This window comes from Aulonocara stuartgranti (assembly GCF_965226115.1).
Source record: "Aulonocara stuartgranti genome assembly, chromosome: 3".
Taxonomy (NCBI): Eukaryota; Metazoa; Chordata; class Actinopteri; order Cichliformes; family Cichlidae; genus Aulonocara; species Aulonocara stuartgranti.
Window position 1 is genome coordinate 50,034,395 of NC_138941.1, and position 15,959 is coordinate 50,050,353.

The following is a 15,959-nucleotide window of genomic DNA, read 5'->3' on the forward strand; positions in this document are numbered from 1 at the left end:
GATGTGATGGGTTTTTTATTCAGAGTCAGAACCAATTTGATTTGAATGACAAAATCAAAATCTAACCTGGGAGTTACTCAGATCCCAAGTTACTCGGAGAGGAACTTTGTATTAGTATCTTGCCCAATGTTATTTGGCATGACGGGGACAGAACCACCAACCTTCCAGTTAGTAGATGACCTGCTCTACCACCAGAGCTACAGCTACCCCACATGTAAACAAAAAATGAATTCAGTTGAATTTAATGACTTGAAGCAATGGATGAGGTCTAGCAGACACTGATTGGCTCCAGCTGCCTGCATTGGCACATTTGTCACTCACACAGGGAGCGATTCACTTGTCATGTATCTCTTCGAAGTTGACCATTGATCGCCAGTGGACATTTCGGACTCCAGTTTCCTAGGTAATCCGCTAATGTATTCACTACCAGGTCATAGGTTTATCTGTGGTATCTGGCACTCTTATTGACAATCACTTCAGTTGGTTGCCTCCAAGTTGAGGAAAGTGTATTTCAGGACCCGCTTACTTTGTGTCACCTGTAGCTTGAAGTCAACAAGTGTCATTTCTGCGGTGTCTGGTCACCATGGCACTGTACTGGTTTCTGTGAAGACATAGCTTTATAGTCTATTGAAGCAAACACTATTTTCTTGCCTCTCAAATATGTTTTTTATTTTAACAGTTTAACATAAGACCCTGTTGGGGACTGACAAACTTGTGAAGTCAGCCCTATGTGTCCATTAGAAGAACTGCACTTTTTGGCACTCGTGTTTTGGCTTCATTTTAAAGCCCTGGGTTGTTGTCACTTGGACCACCACACTGGTTGAGCATGTTTGTGGGCACTTTTTAGTGGCATTAAAGGAGTTCTAAAAAGTCTCAACATTTAACTCTGTTTAAACTTAACCATACTTTTACGATAGCATTGTGTCATCAAAAATGGCCAGTCTATTTTTCAGCACTTTTAACAGTTTATGGCATATTTCTGCCTCTATGATCATTGTATGTTAGGTCAGAGGGTAGGAACAAACAGCCTACATGATCATTAAGGTTAGAAGTCTTGCTCTTACCTTTGGAGATGGTAAAGGTACTGGCACCCTTGTCTACAATCTTTATGCTAAAATACCCATCTGGCAGCCATGATAAGAAAGTAAACACTCATCAAAATATGAAAATATTCCTTTAACATAACTAAAAGAATAGATGAGTTGTCTCTGCTGGTTGGTATTTGCTCTGAACTGTAATTATGCAAAACCAATGGTTGCCTGTTCAGAAATCACTAAAGACAGTGTGGCAGGCCTTGGAAAATGTTCTGCAGTAATGTTTAAGTGTGCAGGATTTGAAGTTAATGGGCTACAACATGGAAAACCACTGGATTGGCCCCTTTGAGAATACTGAAGTAACTTTTGAAGACAGTGAATCTGCAGAGGACTTGTGAGTTTTCTGGAAAGAATTCCAAGCTCGTGATTTCTGTCAGCCCTCTCTGTGAGAGTAAAACAATTCAAGACTTCTGTTTTGGAGCCCTGCACCTTCTTGCTGATGTCTATTACTTCTTCTTTTCTTCTCCTCAGTTTCCCCTCTCTGCTGTCATCAGCTGTCAGTCATTTTATTTGAAGACCCTTGGTCTTCCTCCTTTGCTTCTGTCTATTGTTCTCCCTCTTCTCTCTCCTCTGCACAATAAAACGATTATTTGGTTTTCATTCTTTACATTCAGCTTTTCCCCACACTACTTTTATATCACTTCCTGCCACTTTCCTTCTTTGCAAAATATCCAGTGGTGTAAAATGGATGCTTAATTGCCAAAAACTGCAGTTCCTCAAGTAGCCACTTTGGACTTCCTCGAGAAGTGAACTACCCCTCATGGACTCCCAGGGTAAAATGACCAACTTAATAGGAGAAATGCCCAGTCATATGAAAAAGAATGATTTTATAGGACTCTATGAAGTCCATAAAGTCTGTACTACCTACACCCTTACTGCTTCCATAGGATTTAAAAGGACAAATTACAGACAGATGCTGCTTCTCAAATGCAATTGGTTGATTTGCAAGGGTTGCCAAGACAAAGCCTCTTCCCTCTAAAAAACAAACAAACAAAAAACAACTATTGGCATATGGCCTTGCTTTGCCAATTTGCTTCTTGGAACATTGTGTAAAGACATGGCAAAAGTGGTGTCCATAATCCACGGCACCACATTTCAAGAAAACTAAATTTCAGGCACAGCAGTGGAGGCCTGAGCATTGTGGCTTGTTTTGTAGGCACAGGACCTGGGCACCATGTATTGACTGTGTCGACCATGAACTTATCTATATACCAAAGTATTCTAGACTCGAATGTGGGGCCATCTGTCCGACAGATAAAACTTGTGCCAAACTGGGGCTTAAAGTTAGGAACACCGCCAGTTTGACTGGTAGATGTGCCAACACAGCTGACTAATAACACTCACTGAACTTGATAACTTAATTGCGTTTGTGCTGCTGCTGCCTTTTAGCATAATGACCATTGGCCCACAAGGTAGTAGCTGATGTCTCAGTGGCCTTTTACCTTGTTTTAGATGCACTCTCTAAATCTGTTTTTTGTTGCCGTCTAACTAACTTCTTCCTTTTATTTATCAGTTGTTGTTCCTTCTTTTCTGCTCAGTTTCCTGGCTCTTTTTAGCTTTTACCAAATTATGTTTTTCTTCTGCCTTCCTTCCTTGCTTCTTTTCCTTGTTACATAAAATTTACTTAACTCTATTCCCTTTTCCCAGTAAAACCTCCTTTGCTCCATCTCTTCTTCTGTCCTTATTTTCACTCATTATGTATCCTTCCATTCCTTACATCCCTCTGCCCTTTCCCTTCTAAATTCCTTCCTACTTTACTATCTCTATTTATCGCCATTCTTGTTATCTTCACTTTAGCCATACTTTCTTTTGCGCAGTTTTCATCTATTCAGTAATCCTTTCATCTCTCCATTTTATTGTTCTCCATCTTTCTGTTTTTCAAGCTTGCTTCACCTCTGTTTTTTATTTTCCCTCTCCAGTCAACCCAGTTTTTCTCACACTCTCTCTCTCCATCCGTCTTTTGCCTTCCCCTCTTTACCCTTTTAATTCATTTTCTCATTCCTTCTTCCCTTCTCTATCGATCAAGCTGGCAGCTGTTTTAATGTGGCAGCTCATTAGGGGGAATCCTCATGTTATCCTCCTCCGTTTCCTCTCTCTCGCTTCATTGTTGTGGTTCATCAGCCAATCATCCCCTCACTGATCCTTTCATCATCTTGAAATGCCTGCTGGAATTTTTCCCTTTTTTAATTTCTCTGTGCGGCCCTCCTTGGTATCCCTTAACCCACAGGCGCCACAAAAGCTGCGCGCGCGCACACACACACACACACACACACACACACACACACACACACACACACACACACATTTGTGTTTCTGTCACTTAGAGAACATTACATTGACTTTAATTTATCTAAATGATAATTAAACCCTTGACTAAACCTACCAAAACTTCATGTTAAAACTGAATGATCAACATTATGGAGACGTGTTTATGCATTTACATCATAAGGAAAACACATACACACAAATACGTGCACTATTTAACATAAGGAGACATCATGGGACTGTCTCTAATATATTGCTGTTACCTCATTCTTACGACACTGACCATTTTTCCATTCTCTTGCACTGATGCAAAACCTCAATTGCCTTGTTGTGTTTGACGGGGGAGGGCAGCGGTAAATGTTTAGTGACATGGGAGTTCAAAAAAATATGTACAACATGAGCTAAATAAGCGAGGTTAATTAGTGCGTCTGCGGGTGTTGAAATCAGTGTACACTCCCTGACATTAACACCCTTATCCAATTAAAATGTGCAGTTCATCATCAGAACAGCTTTGTGTGGGTACAATAACAGTCACGCAACTGGATGATAAATTTGCAGTGACAGCTTAAAAAGAAAAAAGAAAATCTGCACTCTTGTCAACCCAATTTGCAGATTCAGACCGGGCGATGAGTTAGAAGTTGTAAATTAATGGAGCAAAGTGCGACATTTGATCAGCAACAAGCAGCTTTGTTTCAGCGGATTCTTTGTACTGCTGAAATTCTTCGTTGCACTTTAAAAAAAAAATGCAAAAAACCCAAACTTGGCGCACAGCTAACTTGTTTAATTAAATTGGTCTTTGATAATCAATCTTTGTGGAGCTTCATCTGTTTCTTCTTAACTTGAAGATTGCAAACTTTTAAAGAATAAAAGTGGGATGGTGATCAGTTCACAGCTTGTGCAAAATAAAATGATTAAACGCTGAGGTTTCTTCATGAAAGTCAAAGTCAGCAGAGACATGTGGCAACCAGTTGTAGTCAAATCGAATCAAGTGTCCAATTGGATACTTGAATATTGGAACTATAGATAACTAATTTATTTATAGTACTACAAGGACATCGCTGTCCACAGTTCAGTGGACAGTGATGTCCACAGCAATTCATAATGACTCCACTCCCTTATGTGAGAATTTTGTGTAATTCAAGCTACCATCACACTCACACCCACCTCTGGATGAGTCGTCAGCTTTTGCGGCAACATCATTGCCAGGGAATTTGTCCACCCACCACAACCAAACTCCTTATTGACTTTCCATTGGCATTGTTTTCCTGGTGCCTTGTGTGCCATCACCACATAATGCATTTTGAGGAGGCTGTGGTCACTTCACATTATTCACTGAGATCAGGTTGCATGTAACCTTGGTTAAACATGGGTTGAAAACCACTTAACTTTGTTCTGATTTTTAAAGAAGTTTAGCATTTAAGAGCTGCATTTTTTTTTTCCGTGAATTATTGCTATTAGTTCAGATTGCTCCAACCAAACAAATACTGATACTCTGTTTTCCAATTTGAAATCATTACACATGTTTGAAAATTCACTAGGGTTTACTACTATTACTAGGGCTGGACGATTTTCTCCAAAGTCTGGGACACTATCCACTTCCATAATACATACCGTTTCACCAGCAGCAGTAATCCTGGAGACACAAAGAGAGACAGACATAGTCTTCATTTTCCATTTCCATATTTAGTAAAATCTTTTTCTCTTTCGGCCTATAGTTCATCTAAGTTTTTCAGTCTCTCTCTCTACGCTGCTCTTCCCTGTACTCCGCAGTCAAAAGCTCAGCAGTAAAATGACAAACATAAAACCTGGTTAAACAAAAAGTTGGATCTGCACGTGCACAAGCATCCTTTTTACAAGAGATCGCACAGAGTAGTGAGATAAATTCTCTTTAATAGGAATCTTACAATAATCAGTTGGGAAACAAGCCAAATATCACTATTTAACACGATTTGTTAACTTTTGGCAGTCATTCTGACCATCGTCGGTTACCTGCATCATCTTCCGTGAGCACAAACCTACTTTCCACCCGTTTTGCTACTCAGGCTTTTGGTTATAAAGGCATCAGTATTTACCCCTTAGACCTGGCAGAGGTGCTCCAAGGACTGTCGAGGAACTGTCAGGACGTGGGGATCTGACTGTGAAAACAAGGTCACTGCATGCTTATTGAGTACTGACATGTAAATAACAAGGTTGGCCCAACCTAACATAAACGATGCTTTCATCCTGATTTATAACTATTATTGGACTATAAAGTAAATTAAATTATAGTAAGAGTTCAGACTAATGTAAGAGGTCATAAAGTCATTAGGAGTTTTTTCTGAAGGTTCTATTGTTACAAATATCTACAAGTTATGTCCATACATTTTTTTAATATAAAGTCTACCACTGCAAGGTGATGACGGCACAAAAATACAATAACTGCATTCAGATTTTCCCATCCTATCTTTGTTCTATCCTTCTCTGTTCTCAGCTGATCTCTAACTTTGTCTAAACACTTGAGGCCAGATTTACTGATGAGTGGTGCGAATGCAAACTGGCCTTTAAATTCATGTGAGTTGTGTTTATATAGCACTGTACAATTATACAGTGGTGTAAAAGCAAAAATACTGTTTGTTTTTATAAAGACTCTCAAACTGATTTACTAGCATCTGCGACACATAATTTACTGCTAATTATGCATGATATGATGCATGGTATGATATTTAATACAGAAAAAAAGGTGTGTTTTTTATGTTTGATTTTGAAATTAACTAACTGTGCGATGAAATAAAAACAGCTCAGCTGTTGTAAATCACTCATGTTTAGTAAATCTGGCTCTTTGTCCTCCTAATCTAGGTTCTGTCACAGTCCATCAGAGTAAATTCTCTGAAGTATAAGGCCGTTACTAACCCTAACCCCAATCCTTCTCTAATGTGTATTTTGGTGGAAGATAAAACAGATTTATTGCTTCTGTATTTTACCAATATCATGGAGAAAAAAAGGCATATTCTGATTGCCTTGGGTTAGAGTTGGGGTTAGGGCTGTGGTCATCTACAGTGATGACTTAGACCTGGGTATCTGCATTTCTTCCATAGTGGTGACAGTGATGTTTCTGTGTTTGAGTCGCTGATGTCCCTTCAAATGTTAGTAGATAATGTCTAACAGTGTCTAATGTTGTAATTTTCATGTATATTTCTAATATCATGTTCCTTCTTTTTGAGTGATTAACACTTTCAAATTGTCTTTTATGATTCATCATTGAGATGTGTTGCAAATATTGAAGCTAACTCTAACAAACTAACCTGAAAGTGTGTGTTTCTGTGTGTGTATATATGTGTTGTAGCTTGCGGATGGAACCAGTTCTGCTATCATTAACCTTTCAACCTCTAGTTCCAGCCTTCATGTAGGTAACAAACTCATCTTGTCATTCATTTCATTCATTGAACAAGAATGTCAGTCATGCTTTGCATTTACTTTTCATTGCACTTGTTTTTTTTCATCATCCATCCATACATCATGCCTCCCAGCCTCCCACTTAATTGTCTTTTTTTCACATACTAAAGAAAAGTGGATACTTACTGCAAATCTGCTCATATTGGCAACTGATTGTCTAGATTTTTTAAAAAAGGTCTACACCAGAGCCAGGAAATTTTTGCAGTGGTCGCCAGGCAGAGGATAGTAGTGGAAACTGATGTCGCTCTTATATTGAACACAGCATTGAGCCAAATGTTTGGTCTCCCTTCTTATCATTTGGCTCATTTGTGCACCACATGCACCATGAGACAAGTCTGTTACAACTCAAGATGTTAGCGAGGTTGCAACTGTTGATAAAATTCATACAGTGGATGTTGTTAGGAGTCCACAAGGAAAAAGCTGCTATAAAATGAAAATGGCTTTCAAAAAAAAAAAAACTCCCAAAGTTTACATTTAAATTCAAGTTACTGTATGTAACTCTATTTTATTCATTTGTTTCTCTAATGGATATCATCATTTGGCTGTTTTCCACTGCAAAAAACAGCAAAGTGTTTTATCTTTTCTTGAAGAAGGTCTTTGCCACTCAGCAAAAACTTGTTGAAAAGATGTTTAATATGCTCTCAAAATACAATGCTGGAATTTGGGTAAAAAAAACCAAACATCTAATGTGAAATGCTGCTCTTTCAGGTCAGTGAAAATATGTCTGGAAAAAGGTTTCTCTTTATGTCTGACACCTCGGATTCAAAACCTGAGGGGTTTTTTTTGTTTTTTGCAGTGACATTCATTACTTATTACTGCACCAACAACTTATAGTAGCATGTGCCTGCAATAATGAGGCCTTTTCATGTGGAGTTTGCATGTTCCTCCATTGCCTGCATATTTCTCTGGGTACTCCAGGTTAGGTTCCTACTCACACAGGCTCAGTAACAGCCAGCAAGCACTCACCAACCAGTCAGAGACTAGTTGCCAGGGGATTGCTGACAAGTCCTTATGCCTGTGGCCCAGTGGTTCTTATCTGGCAATAGGTGTGAATGTGAGCCCTCACTTCCAACCAGCTGTTTTTCAGCACTACTTAGAAGCACCTACCTGCCTATTATACCCCAAAAACAGGGCTGAAAAGACCCTATAAATGGATGGGGTCCAAAACAGTCTGTGGGAATTTTTTTCCATCTCTAAGTAAAAAACAAAACAAAAAACACACATTAATTAGTAAAAAGGCAGTCAAAATCTAAAACTAATAAACAATGTTTCAGGTGATGCCAGGTCACAGTGTGTAGACAGTAGCACAGTTTTAGTTTTGCTATCTATCGATGAAGTTTATTTAAAGTAAGACACTGTTGAATAACACTGAGTGCAGACAGATGAGGGCCGATCTGGAATGAGATAAAAGTGGGGCTTTTTTCCTGCTGCCAGGATGAAACGGGAGACTTGCTGCTTTGCTGGTCTTGTGTCAAAAAAAATGCATCCTACTTGAGAAAGCCAGATTTTACAGAGCGACACACCGAGCTGTGCGGTTACACAGGAAATCTAATCCCACATTTGAACTTGGGGTGGGGGGGGCTCCGCTGCTTGTTACATTCTTCTATTTTATTTATCTAAGCCAGGTCAGTTTGAAGACTAAGCATGACCCGGACCAGCCTGAGCACACAAACATACACATCCAGTAGTGCTCTTTCCTTTCTTGCTCGAATTTGGGGGGGGGGGGGATTTCTTCCTCTCCAAACAAAGATATTTGTTTTATTAAGGGTCAGATATTTAAAGCAGTCAAATTAAAAGCTCAGTTTTCTGTCTGGCCATGGCCAAAGTCAACAGAGCTGCTTATAGATCCTCTATACCACAACTCTCTGTGAGCTCTTACTAAAAGACAGAGGAGGGATGGATGAATGAGAGAGGGAGAAAGTGACTAAAAGAGAAGCAGAGAGAATGAAAAGAATCAGAAAAGTTTCAACTAAAGGAGCAAAAAGAGGCGGCTAATATCTCACGGCACCAGAGAAAGAAAGCATGCTCTCTCATGTGCCGTAAATCCTGGCATCCTTAATCTCTGGGTCGCAACCAAAAGAACAGGTCATGCGCGTATGTCTGATGATTACCAGATTACTGCAGCAGAGTGTGCGCTCAGCAGAGCCGCTTCCAAAGCAGATCAGTCAGATTTAGTTTCAGAGTTGGAAAAGTTTAAGAAGATCGGCTGTCAGGAGCGTCATGGCTCCTCAAAGCTCGGAGGCTCCAGCCCCCCTTTCGTGATATCTGAGATCTAACGTCGCTCAGATGGAAAATGAACATTATATGTCACGTCTCATCGGCAGAATGCGTGCACGATGACAGTATATATCGTGGTTCAAACCAACCTCTGTGTTTTCTCATTTCCATAAGGAAACTGGATTTCAAAAATCTGTCAGGTCACTATAATCTGGTTTTTGTGTCTGCTTTTTCTATCGTTGTACCTCTGCCATTAATTCTTATTAGAATTATTCCACTTCTTCTCCAAAAAGCAGTCAGTTTTGGTTAAAAATCCTGCTCTGAAAATGTTGCAGTTTACCTCAACTTCCATAAATCCTTCCTGGCTGCTTTGGATCCAGAGAAACTAACTGACATGGCTTTGTGCCAGGCGACTTTGTGGCATTTTTGGGGGTTTGTGAAACACACATTTATGGCCCTATAATGACACTGTAACCAGAAACAAGATGTCAAAATAGCTTAGTAAATCATTATTGTTTTTCTTGTTCTGCTAATTTCAGCCACAGGCTGATGTAAGCTGCTGTTCAACTCCAGAATCTGAGCGCTGCACATATTTGTTGCCCAGACCATCATCCAGATGTGTCTGTGCTTTTAAAGATGGCACTGGTGTACTTTTAAGTCTATCATTAGTCGCAAGTTAGTGTTTGAACTTTCAGATATCAGACAGACTTTCAAAAAGCTCCTGTGAAAAGCCTTATTCACTCAACATCTCCCTGACAGTAGAAGGACATTGTTTACTGTAGCTGGTGACCATAGCGGACCATTTAGCAGCTAAAGATGCAGACACAGATGCTTCCCACATTATAGAGAGCCTATCTGACTTGGCATCTGAGGCCAACAGTCAACATTTAGGTAGTTAGGGCATCAGGGTTAAGGCTATCTGTTCTTTTTTTTTTATACTTGTTAACCTTTATTTAACAGGACAGTGGAGAGATACCAGGAAAGCCAGGATGAGGGGTAAGACGCACAGTTACTGGCCTCAGGGCAGATTCGAACCCAGGCCTATATGGGTTACCTTCTCAACCCAGTGGGCTGAATCAGTGTCCATGACTTCCTATTCTGTCACCCCAAGTTTTGCTAGTCCTCCATATATGATTCCCAATTGTCTTTGGTGTTACATATAGCATGGACTGTTTACTAGCAGCCACAGCTTGCTCAAACAGTCAGTAGCAAATGCAAGAAAGTTTGTTATTTTCAAAACCTGTGTCGCTTTTTGAGGCTTCTGAGGTTCTTTTAAATTGGGGAGAATGTGAGAACAAATTGTTTTCTGCATAGCAGATTGGCTTTTCAGATAAATGGGCTAGTCGGTGGTATGAGTTTAGAACAGCATATGAAAAAAGCTTTCAGAAACTGGACATGCTGTAGATTGAGTCAGCCCTGTGTAATATCAATCAATGATAGCAAAGAAGACATTCATTTATGTGCAAATGCCACAGATTTTTACTTGAGGTTTGCTGTTCTGCCTTGAAACCGCAGTGGAGCAAATGACAAATACATGCAAACAGTTGTGCCTAAGAAGCCAACATAGTTTTTCCACTTTCTTCACACTGACCAGTTTATTTTAGAGGTATGGAATGAGGTCAAAGAAAATTTGAGTTTTTGGCAGAATGGCTTGCTGCTTCAGAAAATTCTCCAGTAGACAACTGATCTTTGAGTAGGAAAAGTTTTTGATTCGGGTGCTTTGAAGTCAACGTTGCCGGATTGGTTGAAATGGACCATACAGTACGTTTTTGGCATAAAATTAGAGGACACTGCACGGTTTCCCGGGTATGCTGCACACCACCAAAGTGAGCCAATATATCCAACCAAGCAGCATCTATAGCTGAAAACTAAGCTTAATTAGTGTGAAAGTTCTCAGTCATCCAGGTCATCATCTGGACCGCTAAGTTATCAGCTACTCCAAACAAACTGCTTTCATGGACTGTGCTGGTTCATCAAACGCACACAGCCACACACAAATAATTACTACAAAGTAGGAACGCACAACATGTTTTACAGATCAAAACTGAAGCACAAACTTCTTTTTTTAATGCAGTTATCTGACAAAAGATGTACTAGCTGTACAGTTAGTCTAGGAAATGTGCATTACAGTTTTGATAAGTAAAGGTTTAGTTACTTTTGTGTTTCTCAGGAATAATTAGCATGTATTTGGTGTAATAAGTGCTTGCCAACCGAGCTTGTTAGTGTTAGCAGATCCTTTTAGACCTCCACCCTTGTGTCCAAATATGCTCACTTCTGGCTCTAAAAGTAGCAGGTGGTGGTAGTGGCCAAAATGCTAACATTTAGGCAAACCAAGCAATGATGTCATGGTGGCAAAGTCCATCTTTTATTCACAGTCTACGGTTCCACAGAGTAACCTCCACAGATGATTCACCGGGTAAATTGCAGCTTTTTGGGAGGCTCCTGATGTCGTCGATTATGTAAGGTCACAATTCATGCTGTTGGAACTTTGGCATGCTGGAACTTATCACAGATTATAATTCATCTAAAAACACTTTTCTTTTCTTGTTAGAGAGCAGCTCCCTCGTGATAAATGTGTATGTTTTTGACATTACAAGGCAACAAAAAGCTCCTAAACGCTCTGTCAGATTTGGCTCTTTATGTGTGTGAACTTTAAAGGAAGCCTCTTCCAGCCCCACCTGTGACCTCTGACTCTGTTGTGGATGGGGTTTCCCCACAAAAAAGCTTTTATGAAGCAGCTCGGTGCTCTTATGAACTCTTATGTAAATGCACTCGCTCTGCTCATAGAGTTCTTGGCAGTGCCAGTCTGGTTTGGTTAGGCTGGCTTTCCCCACAGGGCATAATGATAGGCTGCAAACCACACCGACACCCTGACCAGACCACTACAGGCTCTGTGTGTGTGTGTGTGTGTGTGTGTGTGTGTGTGTGTGTGTGTGTGTGTGTTCGATCTCCAGAGTGTATACTTAGTACAGAGTTTGGAACACTCCACCGGCGGCCTTAATCTGTCTGAATCAGGAGTCGTGGACACACACACACTCACTTTCTGGCGCCCTGGTCATCAATGCTTGGCACCAGCAGCACACAGAGGGCACATAAACACACAGCAGACACTTCACGCCTCAGACACAGGGCACTGTGCATGTGTGTGTGTGTGTGTCATGTCCTAGTTAAACGCCACGTGCTGACCTTTTCCATGCCATGCTGCCACTTTGGAAAAATTAGGAATTCCATAGTCCCCCTACTTCTCCTGTGTGCGTGTGTGTGTTTCTGTCTCAGAGTTTGTGGGAAGTAGGAGAAAGGGGATTCCACACAAACCCAGTGCCATAAGAGCACTTTTGTTCAACATTTATGCCTTTACTTACACACACACACACACACACACACACACACACACACACACACACACACACACACACACACACACACACACACAGGAAAAAGTGGCGCATGCGTCACAACTGTGTTTCTGGAGTGTTCCTCAGAGGGTTGAAGGTTGCAGGGCGGGGATGAAATGTGTGTTTTTGTATGTGTGTGAAGATACACACTGTAGGTTGATCTGTCCCCACTGTATTCTCAATTTTTGTGGTCGCTGTTTCCTTGTTGTGAGCAGCCAGCAGCTTGCCATCACACACACACACACACACACGCACACACACACAGTGAGATGGACAGACTTTTCGCTTCTGTGAGAAAATAATCAAAAATGAGCTTTTAAGTAGCTCTGCGGTCGGCGTTGCCAATGTGAGCAGACTTTTAGTAAATTTGATGGATGAGGCAGCTTCACGCTTGAGAAAATGGAAGTCTTGATAAAACACATGAAACAGGGTTTCTTTCCGAGATGTCACATATTTCCCCAAAAATCACATCGTATAAATCAAAATGAATCCAAACCTCAAAAGGCCATCAGTCAAGATTTCAAAAACAAAGATATATATTTTACCCTCCAAAACAGAACGACATTGTGAGCGCAGGATGACTCATAGCTGTAATAGTAAGGCTTTAACAGCCTTTGATTTAATGCCAGCAGTCATTTTGTAATAGCGGGATTTATTTCTTCTTCTACTTTTTTTTTTTTTATATGGTGTATGTTTCATTTTGGATTGAAACCCCTAATGTGCTATGAGAATAACGTGTTAAGAAATGTGTTGAAAAGCTCCTTAAAATGTGTTTAATCCCTCTACTTTAATGCGTGGTTACAATTCTGTCAGCATTTGTGCGTCTGCACTGAGTGATCGTGCAGTCTACGGTGAAATTAAATTTCTCTCTGACCTGTCTTTTGTTGTTAACGCTGACACTAGATGTTACAGTGGGTAAGTTTTGGAGCGCACCGACTTATAAAAAATGCCATTCCAAGCGTGTGAGATGGTGTGGTTTTGCCAAAACCACTGAAATCTTTCACACATTATGCACTACCAGTGCATTATAATCCCCCAGCATCAGATGCTGCTGTTCTTTTGGCATCTGTGCCATGATGCAACGGGTTATTGATGATTGTAAGGGCCTTTGGTGTCACATTTAAATTGGTAGGCTTTTTTTTTTTTTTTTTTTTTTTTTTTAGCTGCAGGGTTAATTTTGTCAAACCAAAACACAATCTTTTCCCAAACCCAACCGAGTAGCTTTTGTAAGCCAAACTAACAGCAGAAATTAAAATTAGGTGAAACAAAGCACGAAATGCAACACTGTGATTTATTACACCAGTGATTTATTGCACTTAAAAAACATTTAATGTGGACCTTTTAAAAGGGAAACTATATGCCCAACTGCACCCAAAACCCTTGTGCATCATGATGGAGCTCCAGTATCTGACACCCATCTGGTGTGAAATTATGTTGGCAGTGCAATATGTGTAAATGCATCTCATTCTGGTAACTTTTGCACTTGCATGCATTTGCCCCATCTGTTAACTCAGGGTGGAAAATTAATTTTCCCAGCAGGCTACATGAGAAACTGGGACTGTTGTGGAGGGCCACACCAATAAGCTTAAAAATTTTATATTAAGCAAAGGTGAGATCAGCTTAATTTAGTTCAACAACTCCATTCTGCTTAGTATTAACTTTCTATCTTTATAAAGTGGGACTATTGTGGCGGCCGCATCAATAGGATGAGCTCAATATTACTCCGTATTAATTTTATTTCTTTATAAGCTTACTGTTGCGGTTCTTCACAACCATCCCAGTTTCTCACCTCGTAAGAGCCAAGGACTGTTGTGGAGGACCACACCAATAAACTGAACTCAGTTTTGCTTAATATTCATTTGACCTCTGTGTTATTGGTGCAGCCCTACACAACAGTCCCAGTTTCAGGTGGAGATTGGCTCCAAAAAAGAAAGAAATACTTAGGAAACAATAAAATCAAAGCAATCAATGTTTTCCAGAGACTGAGAAGTAATGCGTTTGGAGAAAACAAATTAAGAGACATTTTGCTTCTAACACTAAAAAACCTTTTTTAGATTATGGGTTTTTTTGTCAGAACTTTAAATGGTATTAAATTTAAGCAGGGGTATGTTAAATTTAGGGTTGCGCACAAATTACAAACTTGGATTCCACTTAGTCTGACCTCTTTCATACTCCCTTAATCACATGAACTACACCAGCCAATCTCTCGGTAGATAACTTCAGTCCAGCCTCAGTGAGTTTGTGTTTTCGGGAAGGTAGTTAACATTTTCACATTTTCACTACATCTGGCCTCGTCTGATCAGCATAAAACACCCAAAAAAGACAATGAAAGCACCAAGTATTTTTTGTTCCTGAAGAATATTACTAGGTTATAGAGAGACGTGGTGAAAAACAGCTTGGAGCAAGGTAGCAGAATAATTAATTTCTTCATGAATAAATATACATTTTTGGACTCTTTTGGCATAACTCGGTTCTTCTTATGTCCATGTTGATTTTCGTCCACCTTGTGCCAGTTCCCATCCCAGTGTTGCCCGTTTCCATTGCCTCAGAACGCCCATATACCATGACCTTAATGCCATGGAGTCACCAGAGACAATTTTTACTTGTGTTGACGTAACTTGGCTAACTCGATGTTGCCATGTGATCATTGGAAAAATCATGAAAAGCGCTGCAGTGCTCTACTCACTGCAGGACTTTGAACAGGTTTGAAAGGTCAAAGGTTCTTCAGAAGAAGTTCAGATATCAAACAAACACAGCCCATAAACGACACAAAAATCACTTTCAGTAGCCACAGACAATTTGGTGGAATTGGAAATGACCTTTCAAGTATTTATTTATTTATTTTTAGTTTGACTCGTCAGGTAAATGAAGCAGCAAGAAAGTAACGCAAACATGAAGTCTAACCAACACAAATATTTTTTAAAATAATATTACGCAAGCCATAAGACTGCATGCAGAGCAAACCTGAATGATTCAAAAGTATCCTTTGGGTTTTACCAAACAACACAGCCTTATTTATATTCAGCACCTCCTATTCAATCTTCCAAACTCTGACATCTGATTGTGTGACCAACAGGGAGAAGAGATTATGGACTGGTGGAGTAAGTTCTACGCATCAACTGGAGAGAAAAACAAGTGTGCGACTTATCTGGAGGAAGGCTTTGACACTCTCAAGGTAAGGATGTGTGTTAAGTGCTTGTAGGAAACAAATGTTGTTGTTTTTTTGTTTTTTCCTTAACTAAATGTTTAAATCTTTCAAATGAAGCTTGCAAATAATACATATGTTACAACTAGATACAAGATTCTTATTAAGTTTGTCTAGTATGATGTGGGAATTCATATATTCGAACATGCAATTGGCTATATTCTTTAGGCAGCTGTGGCTCAAGTGGTAAGTTAATTCAAAGCATTAATTGTATCCATCTTTTACTGGTCCAGCCCTTTGCAGCAGCCCTACTTTTTCCATTTGATCCATGAGAAAATTAACCACCTAACCCTTTATTAACCTCTTAGCATCCAGGGGTGGACAATTCGTTTTCCCAAGAGAAAATGGGAC

General features: G+C 40.0%; 1 protein-coding gene across 3 annotated transcripts in view; it reads left to right on the forward strand.

Moving 5' to 3' along the window:
* The window catches only part of dysf (dysferlin, limb girdle muscular dystrophy 2B (autosomal recessive)), a 103,467-nt gene that overhangs the window by 51,875 nt on the left and 35,633 nt on the right, over nt 1–15,959 (forward strand). For all 3 annotated transcript variants that reach the window (XM_082528688.1, XM_082528689.1, XM_082528690.1), the window contains 2 exons: nt 6,682–6,741; nt 15,480–15,578. In XM_082528688.1, the coding sequence (XP_082384814.1) occupies nt 6,682–6,741; nt 15,480–15,578 (159 nt within the window). The remainder of the gene's footprint in view (nt 1–6,681; nt 6,742–15,479; nt 15,579–15,959) is intronic.